General features: G+C 42.7%; 1 protein-coding gene across 1 annotated transcript in view; it reads right to left on the reverse strand.

The window, feature by feature from the left end:
* GUCY2F (guanylate cyclase 2F, retinal) overlaps positions 1-20,253 on the reverse strand; it is a 95,871-nt gene that overhangs the window by 10,858 nt on the left and 64,760 nt on the right. The window contains exons 10-15 of the mRNA XM_007091050.2: positions 15,323-15,472; positions 12,205-12,353; positions 9,787-9,950; positions 8,815-9,007; positions 5,378-5,552; positions 882-980 (exon numbers count right to left, since the gene is read on the reverse strand). Coding sequence (XP_007091112.1) covers positions 882-980; positions 5,378-5,552; positions 8,815-9,007; positions 9,787-9,950; positions 12,205-12,353; positions 15,323-15,472 — 930 coding nt within the window. The remainder of the gene's footprint in view (positions 1-881; positions 981-5,377; positions 5,553-8,814; positions 9,008-9,786; positions 9,951-12,204; positions 12,354-15,322; positions 15,473-20,253) is intronic.

Below are 20,253 nucleotides of genomic sequence, written 5' to 3' on the forward strand. Positions count from 1 at the left end.
GCAGCCAGAGCCAGGGTTGCTAAGAGCTTAAGTGTTTTTAAAACATAAAATCCATGTAAACTGTATATAGAACCTATTATTGTTTTCTACACTTTTCCTATATTAGCATAAACAAATTGCTTTGCTCAACCATGATAAAGTTAAAAGCACATTGTGATTCTGACATTGCCTTAGTAGTGGCAGTAAATAACCAATAAAGAGGCACCAGCAACAGACAGATGGCATAATGGTTTGTACAGTTTTATTCCCAAAGAAGGGGGGAAGAAATGGTATCTTTGATACCATGCCTGTTTTAATAGAAACTAAAGGTTTCATATATAGGCAAATTGGAATTAATTATTTCAGATTTCCAAGCTCCTTAGGTTGAGGGATTATTGCTAGCTCAATTCAAGGGGGGGGTGCTATTTGATAAAATCAGAACTCCTGGGATCCTGACTAGTTCAGAAAGAGGACTAGAGCAGCAAATAACGGCAGTGTAGGAGACAGCTTACTCTGGGTATGTCTCCACAAACCAGTTGAAAAACTAAAAATCCCAGTCCCTTCCTTATTTCTCTTTTCAACATGACTTCCCCAAACCCACCCGGCTGGCCAATTTTTTTTCTTTACCCAAAGGACACTTTTAGTTGCTTTGAGCAAATTGACTATTTCAGTGTCACTTAGCTACAGCTTCATTTCTAGAACAAGAAAGGTACATGTTTAATCCAACATCACCCCCTACTGGCTTGCAATTAGAGACCAGGAAATATGTGTATAGAATCTCCTTAATCTTCTCAAATTATGTTTTATTTAAAAAAAAATTAAAATCCCAAGTACCCTGTTTTCCTTCCCCCTCTCAAAGAATAATCACTTTTCCAATCTGATCCCATCACTTAGGTACTCACGTAACCCTGTTGATTCCATCCGAGAAGCTGTGTTCACAGTGTCTCCAAACAGGCAGTATCTGGGCATGGTGAGACCCACCACTCCTGCAACAACGGGCCCTGTAGAGTAGCAGTTGGTTGGGGTTACAGTCAACAGGTATACATCCAGTGTTAACAGAGGAACACCGCCAAGGGAAGGAATGTTGCTGCATAAAAGAACAAAGTTGCCGCCAAATAGCTCTGGGAATCTGAAGGAAGTGCTATAATGAGTACTAAACCCTTTGCCTTACAAGAAAGCACATTTATAATGATGCAAACATGACTACCTTTCTGATTTACACTCTTGTTCCAAATAACAGTTACACCCAAGGTGCTTGTATCTGTCAACAGGGACAAAAAAAGCATAAAACCCAAGCCAGAAAGGCCTGGGCAGGGACTCAGGATCCAAGCATGTTTGTTACAATGAAAAAATGTAACCCTTTCATATGTCTTAGGATTAGAAGGAGGGATCTCATGGGGCTTATTTCCCAAGAGAATTATTGTTAAGACAATTGGAAAATCTAAAAAGAAGTAGAATTGACTTTCAATCATTTGTATTAGGGGCATAGACAAGCAGTATATATAGATAATCCAAGAATATTTTCTATTTGTCCTTAGAATGTTTTTATTTTTACTTCTCAATATGCCCATGATAGGTGTTCAGATAGTGAACATTACGTGAAAAAAAGCCCAGCCACCATACTGAAAACCTAATTCAGGAGTATCTAAAAAGTTCTCCACACTTACTTTTCTGGCCTATGCTCTGTTTCTATTTAAAATTGTTCAGTATAGGGGTGTCTGGGTGCCTGAGTTGTTGGGTGAACAACTCTTGGTTTTGGCTCATGTCATGATCTCATGGTTTGTGAGATCAAGCCCTGTGTTGGGCTCAGTGCTGACAGCACAGAGTCTGCTTGGGATTCTCTCTCTCTCTCTCTCTCTCTCTCTCTCTCCTTCAAAATAAATAAATAAATAAACTTTAAAAATAAAATAAAATTATTCAGCATTACCTTTTTGCTATTTCCTTAATTAAATAAAGTAATTGTTTTTGCTTCAAAGAGTTCTTTCTTTAATTTATAAGGATAAAAATCAATAAGAACTACAAAAGTTACATCTTTCATTTTAATTCATTTCTCACCCATTCATATGCATTCACTGAGCACTGAGCTAGGCACCAAGGGGAATAAAAAAATAAATGCAACACATGGTCTCTGTTCTTTAGGAGTTTATATCTAATTGAAGAGACGAAGCTACTGAACAGGAAGGAATTAAGCAACAACCCAAAACAATGCATGGTTGAGGTAAGATAAATGGTACAGGCAAAAATACTATAATAGTTTAGAAAATGGGAGGGGGTTTTGGGATGAGCACTGGGTGTTGTATGGAAACCAATTCGACAATAAATTTCATATATTGAAAAAAAAGAAAATGGGAGGGGGGATGCTTTGGGGGACATGGTTCAGTCAAGAAGGGTCTAATGGAGAAGGTAGGATTTTATTTAGCTCTTGATGGGTAGTAGGATTTGAATAGGAAAAAAGGGACATGAATCACTGGTCTGTGGTTTGGATTGAGCATGGAATTTTGGGAAGTTCTTTGAGAAAGCAATCTGCCTAGTTCAGGGAGTAGGGAAAAACTGGAGACAAGATTGAATATTGGGTTGTTCAAGATGGAGGAACTTGAACCACTAGAAAATTTTGAGCAGAGTATTACATGATGAAAATGATTTTTCTTTTTTCTTCTCAGATCAGTGTACAGAATGCACTGAAAGGGGAAAAATCATGAAAACCTGTTAGGTGGCTATTGCTGTAATGCAAGCAAAAGGTTGTGAGTACTGGAAAGGAGGAGATGATGGGAAGGCAGAAAGGGGAGATAAAAGAGAGACGTTATGAAAGGAGAATCAACAGACTTGCTGGCTGTCTGACAACCATGAGGAAATTGGCATGGGCTTATGGTTTGTGGAAAAAGACAACTTCAGGGGCACCTGGGTGGCTCAGTCGGTTAAGCGTCAACTTTGACTCAGGTCATGATCTCGTGGTTCATGAGTTTGAGCTCCATGTCAGGCTCTGTGCTGTCAGCTCGGAGCCTGGAGCCTGCTTCGGATTCTATGTCTCCCTCTCCCTCTGCCCTTCCCCCACTTGCACTCTCTCTCTCAAAAATAAATAAAACAGTAAAAAAATTTTTTTTAAAATAAAAAAAGATGACTTAAAGCTTTAGATATGTTGAATTCAAAATAATGGTGAATCATCTAAGAAGAGATGTGCTAAGGAGGGTTGGAGATATGAAACTGAAGCACAGATGAGAGATGAGGGCTTTTCTTCAAAAGAAAAATACTGAACACTTGCTGTATGCTAAGCATTCAGGATGCAAACATGAGTAAGATATGGTTCCTGCGATCAAAAAGCTTATAGCATAGGGGCACCTGGTTGGCTCCATCAGTAGAGCATGTGATCTCAGGGTCATGAGTTCAGGCCCCATATTGGGTGTAGAGATTAATGTAAAAAAATTTTTTAAAGAAACGAATAGTCTATTGGAAGGTGAGACAAGTCAACACAGATTATGCTGATGACTACGAGAAGGATGGATAGAAAGAAGCAAGAGTACAAGCAAGGAAATGTTACTGCAGTGACCCAGATAAGAGATGCTTGTGGCCTAGACTTGAGCAGTGAGAGTTGAGTAGAGACAAGACAGATTCAAGAAATATTTAAAAGGTAAATTGCACTACTAGGTATTTATCCAAGGGATACAGGTATGCTGTTTTGAAGGGGCACATGCACCCCAATGTTTATAGCAGCACTAACTACAATAACCAAATTATGGAAACAGCCCAAATGTCCATCAGTGGATGAATGGATAAAGAAGATGTGGCATATATTTACAATGGAGTATTACTCGGCAATCAAAAAGGATGAAACCTTGCCATTTGCAACTACATGGATGGAACTAGAGGGTATCATGCTAAACTTAATCAGTCAGAGAAAGACAAATATCATATGACTTCACTCATATGAGGACTTTAAGAGACAAAACAGATGAACATAAGGGAAGGGAAACAAAAATAATATGAAAACAGGGAGGGGGACAAAACATAAGAGACTCTTTTTTTTTTTTTTTAATTTTTTTTAATGTTTATTTATTTTTGAGAGAGAGACAGAGTGTGAGTAGGGGAGGGGCAGAGAGAGAGGAAGACACAGAATCTGAAGCAGGCTTCAGGCTCTGAGCTGTCAGCACAGAGCCTGATGTGGGGCTTGAACTCACGAATCTTGAGATCATGACCTGAGGTGAAGTCAGACGCTTAACCAACTGAGCCACCCAGGTGCCCCCATAAGAGACTCTTAAATATGGAGAACAAACAGAGGGTTACTGGAGGGGTTGTGGGAGGGGGGATGGGTAAGAGGCATTGAGGAATCTACTCCTGAAACCATTGTTGCACTATATGCTAACTAACTTGGATGTAAATTTAAAAATAAATTAAATAAAATTTTTTTAATACACACACACACACACACACACATAAAAATAAAAGGTAAACTGCCCAAGACTTGGTAAATGGTTGAATGGTGAAAGTCAGGGTGAGGGAGGAGTCAAGGAGGATCACTCCCAAGGCTAACTGGAATAACTAGGTGAATGATAGTACCACCAACTGAAATAGAGAATAAATACCAGAAGAGGAGGAAGCTTATGTGGGAAGAAAACAATTCTGTTTTGGATTTGAGTCTAATGTCTGTGTGGGACATTCAGGTGGAGATTTCAGCAGCAAGCTTGAAAGACAAGACTGAAGCTTAAGAGGGAACACTTGTGCTGAAGGTGTGGAGCCGGAAGCCATCAGTGTACAAGTGGTAGTTAAGTCATAGATGTGAATGAGAGAAGAGTACATGAGGAGAGAAAAACAGTGGATGAAAGACTGAACCTTAAGGAATATCAACATTTAAGGAACAGAAAGAGATGGAAGAGATTATCAGACAATGGTAGGAAATGAAAGCCAGGTTGGAGTGGGTTGCAAAACCGAAATCAAGATGTTCAGAAAGCAAGGAGACCACAACTCAGAACACTGCAGAAAATGCGGGAGCAGCCACAATTAGAAAGCAGGAATTCCTAAAAGAACCAGTAAATCACAAGGAGAAAAGGCATTCAGAGAGTGAGGAGTATGTCATAAAAGTGAGTTGAGGGCAGTGTTAGGCATAAAGTAATCAGGGGTGTACTACCCTTTTTCTAATCTTCCCTTGTGGCACATAGGAAATGTTGGCTCTAACAAGAAAGGTAGACTGAAAGGGTTTGGGACCTAGGACAAGGACTGCTGCCCACTGGGTTAGTGCAGATGCTGGCAAGAGAGTAAAACTTGGGTAGGCATAAAGAAACTATGCAGTGCTAGATACCTGGGTAAACCAGCTGCCAGTAATCAAGGAAGCAATACCCTCCCCCACCTTTCTACCCTTCTCTTGAAGCACATGGGAATGTCTTTTCTTACTTTAGCTGGCCATTACCTGAATGCAGGCCTATTCGAATCCGGACTGGGACCTCTGGCATGTGTCTCATCTTGAAAGTACCGACGGAGCTCAGGATATCTAGGGACATGTTTGCAATCTCAGCTGCATGCCTACTGCCATTCCTCTTTGGGAGGCCTGAGGCCACCATGTAAGCATCTCCAATGGTCTCTACCTGGGAATTATGGGAAATAGAATTAGCAGGCAAATAACGTGTGTGTTGTATGCATGTGTGTGTGCACACATGTGCATATGTCTATGTTTCACAGAGCTTAAGGAATATGATGGAGGCCTACTTCTTGTAAAGGGAGGAAGACAGAGCAAGACTCTCAGTGGTTCAAGGTCTGGCTGCACATTATAATCATTTAAGGAGCTTTATGGAAAAAAAGTACTGATGTATAGGTCCCACACCCAGAGATTCTAAAATAGGTGCAGCTACTTTGCAGATTCCTGCCATTCCTAGAGAACTATCAGTCTCCAAGTAATTCCTGGAGAAAGGGGAAGGGAAGATTTCTGGGACCTCCCATGGGTTTCCATGGAAGAGCCCCCTAGCTGAAAGTGCATATGCCACTCTTCTAACAAAGCATTTCTCTAGATGATTTCAGGTAAATGAGCTGGGGTAGCCTTTAGGCAAATATAGAGAAAGTGAGAGGAAGGAGGTAGAAGAGATTGTCCCTTCTGCTTTGCCTTGGGTCTGAGAACTGGGTCTTTTTCCACCAGCTACCTCCTCCTCTCCTGGTGCTACCTATCTAAGGAGGAGCAGTATGTGCCCTCAACTGCTTTGCAGGGGGCAGTTAGAGCTGGATACTTGTAAAGAAAGGCAATCTATATTCCTCATCTTCCCAACAGAACTGTCCTCACTCTTAGTGACTGGTAAATTGAAGCTTTTCAAGTAAATCCAAAAGATAAGTAAGCTGAAAGGATTTCCATGAAATGTGCCAGTCAGGCTCTGCTAGGATAAGTTTGGATCAAGTTAAAATCCATGTTCTTCTAGACAACTGCATTCACAGAGTGCAATAGTTAAGACCATGAAATTCTGATGTCATACCACCTTGGTTAGAATCCCAGATACACCATTTACAGACTGCATGGCTTTGGGAAGCCACTTAACTTCTCTGTGCTTTAGTATCCTTATTTGTAAAATAGGACAATGGCAGTACCTACCTTATAGAGTTTTCTAAGGACTAAATAACTTAATATATGCCAAAGCACTTAAAACCTGTCTGGTAGATGATAAGGGCAAGCTATCAGCAGCAGCAGCCATCATCATCATCATCATCATCATCAACATCACCAAACTGATATGTCTTGACACAAACCATGGGATGGTGGCTATGACTCAGCTCCAGAGAAAGTTTAGTAATCAGCAATAGGCCCCTCATCATGCCTTTCTATATAGCCAATAACAATAATGCTTTGAATCCATGGGACTTTGTACCTCATCATGCTTCCATCCAGGGCCTCCCTTACCTGGTGCAATTTGAGAAGAGGATCCCTGCCCTCAAATATGTATGCCTGCCTACACAGAGGAAGGCAATGGTTATGATGCAAATGTTACATGGGAGGGAGAGACTCACTGGCTGGCCATTATCAAAGAATAGTGGTTGACTCTTCCCCCAAATGATTCAGTCACCCAGGAGTCCCCACCAGTATGGATGAAGATATTAGAAGGCAGGGAGCATGGGCACTGCCTAGTCTTGGTGTGAGACTGCTGTGGGGAACTGTGGGTGGTGTAAGCCAGCATAAGGACACAAAAAAAGCAAAGGATGTATAGAAGGAGGTCTGGTTGAGATTGGGTGGTGGCAGGACAATTGAAACTGTAAACAAAGCACCAACTTCATAATTCTGAAGTAACCTTCTTACTTTCATTTCAGATTATCAAGTGCCAGGGGAGGTGATTCCAATTTTATAGGTAAAGAAAATGAAAACACAAACAGGTTTGGTGAGTCACTTCTGGTTTAATTTTTATTTCCTTCACACTGTTGCTTTTAATAAACAGCAGTGAAAAGTTAGATTTCATTTTTGGATTTGTATAGCCCTGCTTTTTCCTGGAAACAGCCTACTAACTCCCTTCTGCAGCCATAAAGTACCAAAAGATCTTATGGCCTCAGCCCTAAGACTTCCAACAATTGTCTGAACAGTATCAGCTGCATTGATTAAACCAGTGGCTACGTTACTGCCCATGCTGAATTATCTTTGATTTTAGTTTCAACTGAATTAGCTTTTGGTGATTTGTTTTTCTCTTCAAGCTGCTTGAGCTGAACAAGTTAAGACAGGTAGTCTGATTCCATGGATTTTTCCTGCACTGTGGTTTCCATGTGTGCTTCTTGATTAGTTTGTACTCCTGCTGATTGACAGGTATGATGTCTATTTCTGAGCCCTATTTAGGTAGCTTGGCCTACCCCTGAGGCTCTCTACCTGACCTGAAAGGGCCCTGCCTAATCTGAGATAAACACACTGCCCTGTGTGTGATTTGAGAGTTGGAACATTTCAGACTAATGTGAAGGATCCAATGAACGGAGGTACTCATTCCACAGCTCTAACCTTGGTTCCTGGGACAGAGGAGCTGTCTGAAGTTTGGGATGCCTGGGCATATTTCTCCATCAATAAGACAAGTATCCATGTTGCAGACAACATGGAAATGGCATTTGCACAGCTGTAAGATTTTTAGTCATTTTCTGCCTCAATAAAGACAACACATAAAATCAAGGGTAAGGAAGCATGGCACCTGAAATGAGTGAATGTAGTCATCTGTTCTCTGCTCATATTCTGCAACCTTGATAGGAAGAGTGGAAATTGACAGCTGGAGGGGTGGAGGGAAGGTAGGGGCAGGGGTTTGCAACCTCACAATTAATGACTTCCCTAGACCTCAGACTACTAAATAGGCTCTTGGTTACCCAGTAGCAATCCCAAAGAGCCTCAGGTGTAATAGTTCTTTGACATATGTAATGCCAGAGTTCCCTCCTGTATAAAAACAGTACCTAAGGGAGGAAACCAAATTTTAACAGCATGTATTAGATCTACACAAGCTTTACCAAAAGGAACTCTGTAGCAGTCATCAACTAGGGGCAAAACATCAATGCTTCTTCCCCTTCCCCTTCAGTACCTAGCATGATAGTGCCTACAGTGTGGTTACTTAGCCACTGAAGCACAATAAGCCTTTTTTGCTCTTATTAGTCTCAGTTCTAGAAAACAAAGGAAATCTAACTAGCAATCTCTTGCTGGGTTCATACTGTTACTTTGTAAAGTGTGAAATTGTATGCATTCTATCCAGCCTTCATTTCTAATAACATACCAATGGAAGTGGTATACTATCTAAATTTTACTTCCTAACTAACCACATTCAGTAAAATCCTTTTAGTTTCGGAATGCATACCAATAAGCCTCATACAAAAATTTTCTCTCTAGAATATATATGTCTCTGCTAAGTAACTTACCTTGTAGACATCATGACTGCCAATGATGGCATCAAAGAGTGTGTACAGGTCATTGAGAAGATCCACCACCTCAATGGGCTCACTCATGGCGGAAATGGTGGTGAAGCCCACAATGTCACTGAAGTACAAGGTGACCAAGTCAAAGCCCTCAGGTTCAACCGTGCAGCCCTTTTTGAGGGATTCAGCAACTGACCTAAAAAGCAGACACAACTATTCCTCAGAGAATATAGGCCTCCCTACATGCCACACACACATATCTGCTAGAGCACAGTTTCTCCAAAAATCACTGCCAAGTAAATGATGAGTAAGTAGATGTCATCTGGATGAAAACATTAATTCTTTAATTTATTCTATAAGTATATATTGAGTGTTTATGATGTGCCAGGCACTGTGCCAGATGCTGGAATACAGCACTGAACAGACAGCCTTTGTGTTTTTGTGGAGTTTTTTCAGCAAGCTATCCTTCTTCCTCAGCTGTCCCTTCACTCAGGGAATGTTCCTAGGTAGCTGCTTTGCATGAGACTAGTTTCCCCTATTATCTCCTAGAAGAATACTTTATGACATGATAAGGTGCCTTGGAAATTTTGGAAACTGTATCAACAGATAAGGCTTTGAACTAAGGAAGGAAAAACCTAGAAAAACAACTCTGCTACTTTCTTCTAGGAGCTCAAAGAACTGCCTCCTTTTAATTGGTCAACTTCCAGGCAAAGTCATGAAGTGACACATAGAAAAACTGAAGCACCAAAAACTTAAATGACCAGCATGATCCACAGGTAGTGGGAAATTAGGAAGTGTGCTCTTCTCCCTTGGTTTCCAATTCATCTTTGATTTGAAGGTGTGACTCAAACCTACTGGGAGTAAAGAGGGTACGGGACAGGGGGAAGGAGCAGTTAGTTGATGGGTAATTTTTTTTCTATTTTTAATAGAACACACTGTTACAAAGATTCTCACTCCTCAGGTGTTCACACATACGGTGGTAGCATCTGTGTTAGAAGCTTTTCCGTTTTCTGTTTTTCAATTTCCAGCTCTTCAGTGCGTTCCCGGATCAAATCTTCCAAGTTGCTAGAATATTGTTCCAACATCCGAAGCATGGAATCAATGATATTGGTCTTCTTCCCTTTATTGAAAGTTTTAAACTGGAGGTAAAACAGAAAAAGGACCCAGGGAATTCTTAACCCACAAACTCAGAGATGATGGCTAGGACACCTTATCAAAAATCCCTTCCTCCAAAATGCCAGGGCATGAGAAGTAAACCTAGGTATAAGTAGGAAAAGTCACCACTCAACTTCAATGTTACCTGGCCCATTCACAAGACTCTTTTCCCCTGAGCACTTCTTCCCCCACCCTTCTGGTTCTTTGAAATCTGAGCAAAGGTGTTCTGGGAAGGATTCTTCAGTTCCCAGATGCTGTCACATGAATAGTAGCTACTTCAAAGACAATAGGATCTGGTCTTGAGCCCTGGCCATTTGTGAGTGGGATAAGAGGAAAGAGGGAAGGAAGCACTGTTTTACCCTTCTAGATAATCAGCCTATGAAATCATCCTGACTTCTAATGCCACTGTGTTATCAGTTCTTGGACAGAGGGAGGTTCCTTGACCTCTTAAATATGACCCAAGAGCTGCATGGTAAAATCTACCCCTATTTCTTACCATAGGGTCCAGGAATAATAGGTGCCCTACCACCTGCCCTTCATGTCCGTCAGGGTCATGTAGAAATTCAACTGGTCTTGAGCCATTCTATGCCCTGATCCTTTAGAGGTGGGTGCATGCCGCAGATTTTTCATGTGCCCTCCTGAGACTCTGTCCATCTACAGAGACAGGGAGAGCGGCATAGCATTGGAATCACAAGAGGGTAACCCCCCCCCTTGCTGATGTGGTCAGCATGCACAAGGCTGTGTTTACAATAAAAGACTGGTGGTAGTTTTGCTGAGCAGACATCTAGGAACCTATCCCAATGAATCCTTTTTATGCAGCTGGGCCACAAATGCTCCCCTTAGCACTCAGTGCCCCAAGGCTGATACTAGGAGTCCCTTTCTGAGCCTGGTCCACATCTACATGTCTACCAAAGTCCTACAGGTAATCTCAGTAGCCAGTTCAATTGTTTAAGGCTCCCCCTATTGCCTAACCCAGGGAGCCTTCCTCTCTTTCTCTTCCCATTTAAGTTTTATTAGCTGCAGGAAGTTGGCAGGCTATCCTTGTCTTTCAGTACCGAAGCATTTCAGTAAAGGCAGTCCTACCAATGTCTTGTTTGAAGGCCGTATGATGTGCACTCCTTCTGTCTATCACCAGCTTCTCTGCTGCCTTCTGAAATAACATCTGTAGCATCAACACAAGAGCAAATGCTTTTTCTCCTGCCTCATGGTAAGTTTTCAGAAATGTGACCTTCATGGTCCTTTGCCTTTTCCATACTATTAAACACCTGTTTGAGTGTCCTCAAGAAACCCAGCCAGGCTAATGGAGGCATTGTTAGCTGGGGACATGGATGACTTCATATGCAGGGCCCCCTCAGGCTTTCCATCCAACTGTTTCTTTTTTCCGCCTCAGATACCTGCCACTCACAAAGCATCTCAGTGCTGTACTCCAGCCAGGCTCAAAAGCCTCTCCACCAGAGCTGACACAGCACTCACAGAAAGCACCCTCAGTTTCGGTATCCTGTAGTTTCAACAAAGCCCTAAGCAGCATGTTCCTACATAGGAACTGCACTTTAGCTCCCTTAGCAGGGCTTTCTCTGTCCTTACCTCATTTCCCCTTTTTCATCCCCAACTATAGGGAAAGAATCAAACTCTTTAGAAATTCAATATCTTAAGGAGAGAAGTTATCATTTTCCGTGCACTCTATTGCCTCAAGGAGTTCCCTAGGAACCTAAAAATCTCCTCCTTTTCTACTCCCCATTTGCACTTTCTTCCATCATGAGCACACTTTCAAACACCATTTATCTTTCCTGACCCTCCAAAACCACCTGGCATCACTTAAATGGTATACTCAGCAGAGTTCTCTGGGATCTCCAAAGCAAACATGGCTCTATGAGGGTCCACATACATCTCTTCCATGATACCCATCTTTTAACAGTCTCAATGCCATTGCCTTGCAAATGCCCAGTGGTTCAATTTTATTTCTGAAAGGTTGGTTAGGTCAGATTGTGGGTGGTCTGGAACAGAGGTTCATATACCAAAGAACATTAAAACCAACCATTGCTCTCTTGGAGGATGTGCTAGGAATGCTCCAGGATCAAAAGCCTCCAACTAGCCACCCCATGCTACTTCCCCAAGAGGAGTGATGTTCTCTTTTGCAAGAGATTCCTTTCACAATATGATGAGAACCCAAATACTTAGTTTTGGTAGGCCGGCTTTGGGATGACTTCTGGGCAATGCTAAGATTCAGAGAGTACTTACCTGATTAAATATTTCATCAAAAGTTGGTCGCTGTTCTGCAGCTTCAGCCCAGCACTGCTTCATTAGCTGGAGACATTCTGCAGGGGCATATTCAGGAGGAACCACTGGTCTGTACACAGGAGGAGGCTTCTTAAGTCTGTCTATGATTTCTGTCCAGAAACAAGAAGAAAAAGTCTTATAAATTGTAGAAAAAGCACTAGGATTTGGCAAAGATCATAGAGTTTTAGCCAAGAAAGGGGTTAATCAGGAAAAATCACAGAAAGCCATCTCCTTTGCTTTCTCCTTAGGTGGCTTGAATATAAATTGTATCTGAGCAAAGGATGTGTCATTCAATTGATGAGGGGACAAGAAAATAATCAGTTGGGCTATTAGTATCATTTAGGTACAGCTTTATCCTGCTCCTACTAGGTTTTAGATGTGGCCTATCTGACGTTGATTCTAACACTACACACCTCCAATGATCTGGCTCCCTTCAATGACCCCCAAATCATCTAAACTTTTCAGTCCCCACAGTAGACCCACTTAGCCCTCCCTGAAGGCCCAGGCCCAGCCCAGATCCATGCTGTGAGCCCTGCCTGGCCCCTAGGGAAAGAGGATTAAGAACTCCAGTCAATAGTTTAAGACCTCATCTGGATCTTCCTGACTGCTTGTCCTTAAACTTCACTTTCAGTGGAAAATTTACTATGTATCAGACTATGGGCTAACCACACTGAATGCATTCTTTCATTAGATTCTCACTACAAACAGATGAGGTAGGAACCCTTATTTTTATTTTACAGAAGGAGAAAATGAGGGACAGAAAGAAAGTAAATTGCTCAAAGTCACAAGGCTAGTAACAGAATTTGAATTTTACCCCAGGCAGTCTCACTTCCAAATGCCTCAGACTTCAAGTAGGAGTTCCAAAACTCCCTGTTCAAGACCCAAAAACCATTAGTGAGCAAAGATCTAGATCAGGGAGACTGAGAGAACTCCCTGGAAGTAGGAGAAAATAGCCTCCAATGTCCTCAGCAACCCACACTCAAACTGGACCAGCCTAGCCTTCTGCCAAACATTCTTAAAACACGAATCTGGCCATGTCACTTTCTTGCTTAAAACCCTTTCACGACTTCTCATAACACAGAGGGTAAAATCCAAGCCCTATCTCTTGAGCTCATTTCTTATCCTTAAACACCTCCCAACACCCCCAACTCCAATATTCTTATCATGAACCAAACCTTGCTTGCCCCACCAGTGCACCCTCCCCACCCTTACATTGGCTACAACACTCCAACAGTGTTGCTTCATACCATAGTAAGTGTCCCCTTGTTTCTATGAAAGAATTTCAGCTGTTGCCTCTGACTTCTCAGCGCCTTGTCACATCACACTTCTGCTTCTTTGGCCCCGGTTGGCCTATACCAGGAATAGTTTCTCTACTGCAGCACCCTGCCCTCAGTGTAATAGATTCCATGTGAACCAATCCCTTGGGGTTTGACTGCCCTCATCTGCTCTCTGGTAAAGGGAGTCCTTATCCTTTTACCAGAATACCACTGAGTTGAATGGGTTACCTCTCTGCTGAGGCTCAGCATAATTCATACCCCTCAGGACCTAATAGTCCAATTGAGGAAATAAATAATGACCAACAATATAAGCCTTCTAGCAGACATACACACAGGGATGCACAGAGGGGGCACCTGGCCCACACAAAAGAAGTTATAAAAGGTTTTCCAGGGCAGATGGTAAAAATTGGATGATGCAAAGTGGGGAGAAGGTGAGGGCATTCCAGGTACTGTGAACAGCACTCCTGAAGGCACAAAGAGACCAAGGTGCTTCCAGTCATGTGGTTTAGCTGGCGTGCAGGGGGTGACAGAAGATAAGCTTAGATACGTGGCTAGGGGCCAGATTATGAAGAGCCTTGTATGTCATGTGAGGAATCTGGGCTTCATTTGACAAATGATGGTAAACACTCAGAGAGTTTTGAGTAGAGGAATGATATGGGACTCTGAGTAGGGCAAAGGATAGTTAAGTATTTGGGGTTTCTTTGCTTTGTTTTGTTTGCATTTTTTATTTTTTATCTTGAAATGAATTTAGACTTCCAGGAAAGTTGTAAAAGTAGTGTAATAATTCCCTGTATACCCTTCACTCAGCTTCCCTAATGTTAATAGCTTATATAACCATAGTACAAAGGAAATGAACATTTGGTACAATACTAATACTACTGTTCTAGTCTTTATTTGAATTTCATCGATTTTATTCCTAATATCCCTCCTCTATCCCACAATCTTGAATCCAATTCAAGATCCCAATCTACAGTTAATTATTGTGTCGCAGTCTCCTTCAATCCATGATGGTTCCTTATTCTGTCACTGTGTTTCATGACTTTTGATGAGTATTGGACAGTTATTTTGCAGAATGTCTCTCACTTAGGGGTGTGCCTGATGTTTTCTCATCGTTAGATTCAGGTTATGCATTTTTTGCAAAAATTCCACAAGGGTGATATTGTGCCCTTCTTGGTGTATCACTTCAAGGGGTACATGAGGTCAACATGCCTCGATCACTTGGTTAAGGTAGTGTCTGCAGGATCCTCTGTTAGTAAACGTATTATTTTTCCACCTGTAATTACTAAGTATCTAGTGGGTTTACACTCTTAGAATATGCAAATATCCTGTTTCCCCTCAAACTTTTGCCCACTGATTTTACCATTCATTGATGTATTGTGCCTGGTAGTCAAACATTTTCATGAAAGATGAGGATGAAAGCCTATGGTATGAAAATATGGAAGGACCTTGCCATTCACCAGCATCATGAGGGGTACTGAAATACCTGGCATGGAGTGTCTCAAAGTAGACGAGGCTCCTTAAAAAAAAAAAAAAAAAAGGACCAACATAGGTCCTGTAGGTCCTTGGCTTGCATCACAGTTTGGGAAAAGCCAGCTTCTTGGGTTACGGAATTTCTTCCAAATGCCTAAATCTGTTTGGCTCCAAGTCCCACCTGTGCACAACTCGAGTTATTTGCAGACTAGCAGGCAGTTAGCACAGACAGATGACAGTGTTCACTCTTGTGGCAAATTACAACAGCCTGGGTTAGGCTGATGATCTGGGTCATGGTGGCCCCCAGTGCTCTTTTCTCACCTCCTGCTTACCTTTGGCAGGCAGATCCACCATGCAGAATGGGGTGCCCCGGACCATCACTTCTTGCATGATGATGGCAAAGCTATAGACATCTCCTGCAAAAGAACCTAACCTGCTGCCGTTTGGAGCTCTCAACAGTTCAGGGGCCGTCCATAGCAACTCTGAAAAGAAAGCATTGTGTAATAAATGCAGGAAGGATTAACTGACAGCATCTGCAATGCCCTCAAGGGTTCCAAGGGTGCTGTTTCATTGACTGCTTTATATTTTTATTAGACAGAATGGCATGCTAGTGCCCCCCAGGGTCCAAATCTATGAATCTAAGAAATTATGCACAGAGGAAAGCATACTACTCTCCCCACTCCAGGACCATGCAGGCAGACACAGCAGAGGTGTGGGGAAGGGCAGAGAAGCTCAAAGTAGCAAAACTATCTGGCACTTCCTTTCTTGCTCTCTTGAACCTGCAAGTAGCAATTGGCAGGCTGCCAGGGAAAGGCAAGTACACAACCACTCTGGTTGCCATAGATTTGCTGTTTGCTGAGATCTATATGTGCCTGGTAATTTGATTGTGTTGGAGCTCAGGGATTCACAAGTTGCTTTCTGCAGGTCTTCTCTAAGAGGATTAGAGGATCTCCAGGCTCCCTCTATTCCTCACAGAGCAAAAAGTGCAACAGTCCCTTCAAGTCAGTTCTACAAATATTTATTGAGGGTCTACTATGTACGAGGCACAGGGATGGTGCCAGAGATGAATTTGACCTTGCCTCTGCCCTCGTAGAGTTCACAGACCAGTGGGCAAGACAGACCTGTGAACCCCTGACTGCAATACACGGCAGGGCCACTTAAGTAATGTAGAAAGAAATACACATTAATAATATAAATGGACTAGTCAAAAGTTGGAGGCAGCCTTTTACATTGAATCATATGAAATTGCCATTTCTGTGGGTCAAAAATGGTTGAATATTGGCAATTCCATGAAGTTCAAACTAGAAAAAGAGAAAACAGCTGATCAAATTAATCCAGGAAGGCTTCCCGGAAAAACTTAAATCTTAAAGGAGTTTGTTCAAAAGGTCAAGGATGCAGTTTCCTAGAGCTGAGAGGGTAAGGGCTTTGCAGGGAGAAAGAACAGTACATGCAAAAGAACGAGAAGTAGGAAGGAGCAAATTGCAGATGGGGGTGGTGGTAAGCAGATTAGCTTGGCTGAAGAGAAGGGCTCTGTTAAGGAATAATGAGAAATGAGAAATGGGCTTGATGAAGTGGGGGAGGGAGAGTGGCTGGAAGAATGAGGGCAGAAGGTGAGAGGCCCTGAGAGTCAAATGAAGGCATTTGGAGTGAATACAAAAGGCAGTAGGGGTGCGGGAGCTGGAGAGGGATTTGATGAAAGCTGTTTTTGGAAGATTAATCTGGCAACCTGCACAAACTGGATTGAAGAAGGAGAGAGGCTGGAGTCAGGGAGACTAGCTAGGAAGTTATTACAGTAAGAGCCAGAGGAGAGGGGAAGGGGGCCTGAATGGGGGATGGGGGAAGCAGCAACAGGACAGGGAACCAGATACACAGGAAGGCTATAATGAAGGTAGTGACAGGGCTGGGGATGGGATTCATGTGCTCCTTGGAGGGGAGATGTTTGGAGTAAATAAGGGGTTGGAGTCCAGGAAGGAAGGCTGGAGAACAGTGTCTGCTGAGGGTGAGGGTGAGTGCAGGGGGAAAGTGCTGGCTAACTTTTCATCTCTATAAATTTTGGGGTATTGGGAAGAGGGCCCACGGGACTAGCCCATGGGAAGCAGGCCAGAGGATGGAAAGGTCAGAGGTTATTTTGATTTGTTAGTGAAACCCGGGAAAGAGAAACTCGCCCTGGAAATTCCTATTTTGAGCCAATCCTGATCAAAATGGTGGAACAGGGAATTCTAGCCTCACCCCCAATCATGTACTCACTTTCTCCCTTTGTCTCCCAGGTGTCCCCAGCCTTTGTCCCACACCCCTATATTCTCCCACCCTCATGACATTCTCTGATATTTTTACTATAATGATTTTGCCATTATATCTTCTTGTCTAGGAGGATTTGTATTTGCAAATAACCAAAAGATTGAACGCTACTTTGGTGAAAAGAATACATTTCTGACTGTGGGATGTCAGGAATACATTTCTGATATGGTTTGGAGGGGCGGGGGGGGTGTATCTTGGAGCAAGAAAAACGCAGCTGCTTCTTCTGTTACCCTCTCTCCTGCACATTTAAAAGCACAAGAAGGGAAAAGAGGGCGAAACTCTCTGGTAAAAAGCGGGGTGATTAAATACAATCATTACCAAATAGTATTTTCAAAGAGCACTTACATGTATGTTGTTAATGGCTAAAATGAGGCTTTATCTGCACTATACTTACATAATTGAAAGTGGACAGTAATGAATACACTTACAACCTACCCCCATTTCCCCATCCCCACTCCAGAGCCAAGTAAGAGCCACTACCTGCCATTAGACTTGAACTCTCAGGAAAACTAGAAAAATTACTTTGGCTTGTTTTGTATCTGCTGATGCCAGTACTAACTCTGAGCCTTGCTATGGTGATAAAAATCAACTGTGGAGAGCCAGTGTGGTGAAGTACAAAAGAACATAGAGTTGAAAGTCAAGAGACAGGGGTTCACAATCTTAGCTTGGTCACCTTACCAAACCTCAGCTTCCCCATCTGTAAAATGGAAGTTGAGCCAGATGATTTGCAAGGGCCTCCTAATTATAAGATTCTATTAGCCCTGTCATCTAAGAGGGAAGCAGTAAGGTTCATTATTTCATTTTATTCCATCCATTCACTGATTCAACCAACATTTGATTTGCCAGATGCTGTGAAAGGCACTGAGGGAGGCAAGCCTGTTTCTTGCCTTTGCAGAGCTTATAGGTTGGGAAGGGAGAGAAGACAGAATGCCATATCAACAAAGTATGGTATTATAACTGGGGCACCTGGGTGGCTCAGTCGGTTGAGCGTCCGACTTTGGCTCAGGTCAGGATCTCACAGTTTGTGAGTTCGAGCCCCGTGTCAGGCTCTGTGCTGACAGCTTAGAACCTGGAGCCTGTTTCAGATTCTGTGTCTCCCTCTCTCTGCCCCTTCCCTGCTCATGCTGTGTCTCTCAAAAATGAATAAACATTAGAAAATTGTTTTTAAAGTATGGTATTACAACAAAGTTCAGGGGCACCTGCTTGGCTCAGGGTTAAGCATCCGACTTCGGCTCAGGTCACCATCTCACGGTTCACAAGTTGGAGCCCCACGATGGACTCTGTACTGACAGCTCAGAGCCTGGAGCCTGCTTCAGATTCAGTGTCTCCCTCTCTCTTTGCCCCTCCCCTGCTCGTGTTCTGTCTCTCTCCCTCTCAAAAAATAAATAAACATTTTTAAATGTTTAATATAAAAAAACAACAAAGTTCAAAGCCCTAAGGATCATAAAGAGAGGAGCTTAGCTGAGCAAAGGGGGTTATGGAAAGGCTCTTAAATCAGTGGTATTAAAGTTAAGCCCTGAAGAAAGAGTAGAATTTAGCCAGACTCAGAGGAGTGTATAACAGACTGGGAAGGAAAAGTGTCCCAAGGAATGGGCACAGCATGTGTGAAGACCTGCAAGTAAGAGAGAGCCTGGGGTAAACAACTGGAAGGAGCTCAGTACTGCTAGAGCACAGAGGTGGAGAGGGAGTGATTAAGCACGAGAGGTCCACAAGGCCCAAACCACACAGGGCTCATAAGCCATGTAAAGGAATTTGAACTTTATCCTACGAGCAATGGGAAGCCATTCAGTGAATTTTGGCACAGCTGTAACATGATCAGATTTGCAGTTGAGAAAACAACCCTCTGGCTGCAGTGCGTGAAGAATGGATTTGAGCATCCAGACTGCCATTGAAATTTGGAGAGTGAAATGAAACAGTAAGAGGGAGAGAGAGCAAGAGACAGACCGGATCCATACACACACACACACACACACACACACACACACACACTATTCTTTCCCCACTCTAATACCAGAGTTTCTTAAGTTTGCAAGTTTCCAACCTGTGAATTAAGTGGAACTCTGGGAGGCTGGTCATTGTGTTTTATCTTTTATAGATGACTCATAGTGACAGGAAGCTAAGTACTTGCCAATCTGCAGCTGTTGTCCTCAACATCCTCAGCATTAACACCAGGCAACTACTCAAGATTTCAAATTGGAATTAGCCAAACAATAACCATAAGACTAACTTGGCAACAAGAACAGGTCCACAGAAAAGGCGGGGGGCGGAGAGAGAAAGAGAGAATATCACATGGTTTTTACTGTGATTACCAGGAGCTTCAAGTCCTCCCAAGCATGGATGGGCAGAGAAAGGAAAATGTTATTACAAGCCATAATTTAGCTAGGTGTAGGGGCCAGTCTTCCAAAAACCTGAACTGAATTTCTGGCACTGCTGCTAAGTAGCTGCAGGACTTGGGCAAACCTTGAGTCTCAGTGATCTCATCTGTAAAATGAGAAAGTTGGACTAGATGCCTCCCTAAAGTTCAGTATTCCGTAAGTTTTTTGTTGTTGTTGTTGTTGTTGTTGTTGTTTTTTAACGTTTATTTATTTTTGAGACAGAGAGAGACAGAGCATGAACGGGGGAGGGTCAGAGAGAGGGAGACACAGAATCTGAAACAGGCTCCGGGCTCTGAGCTGTCAGCACAGAGCCGACGCGGGGCTCGAACTCACGGACCACGAGATCATGACCTGAGCCGAAGTCGGCCGCTTAACCGACTGAGCCACCCAGGCGCCCCTATTCCATAAGTTTTATACAGCACGAAGATGATGCCACTCATGGCTGAGCTGTCTGTCTGTCTGTATGCATGTGTCCTCCCTGTGTCTTTCAGTTTCGTTTCTCTTATGTAGTAAAGTCTGCAGTGTGAAAAATTCCAATGCCACAGACTCTTAAGAATATGAGTATATGTTGTAATCTTGATATGTCCCTC

This window comes from Panthera tigris, chromosome X, assembly GCF_018350195.1.
Source record: "Panthera tigris isolate Pti1 chromosome X, P.tigris_Pti1_mat1.1, whole genome shotgun sequence".
NCBI lineage: Eukaryota > Metazoa > Chordata > Mammalia > Carnivora > Felidae > Panthera > Panthera tigris.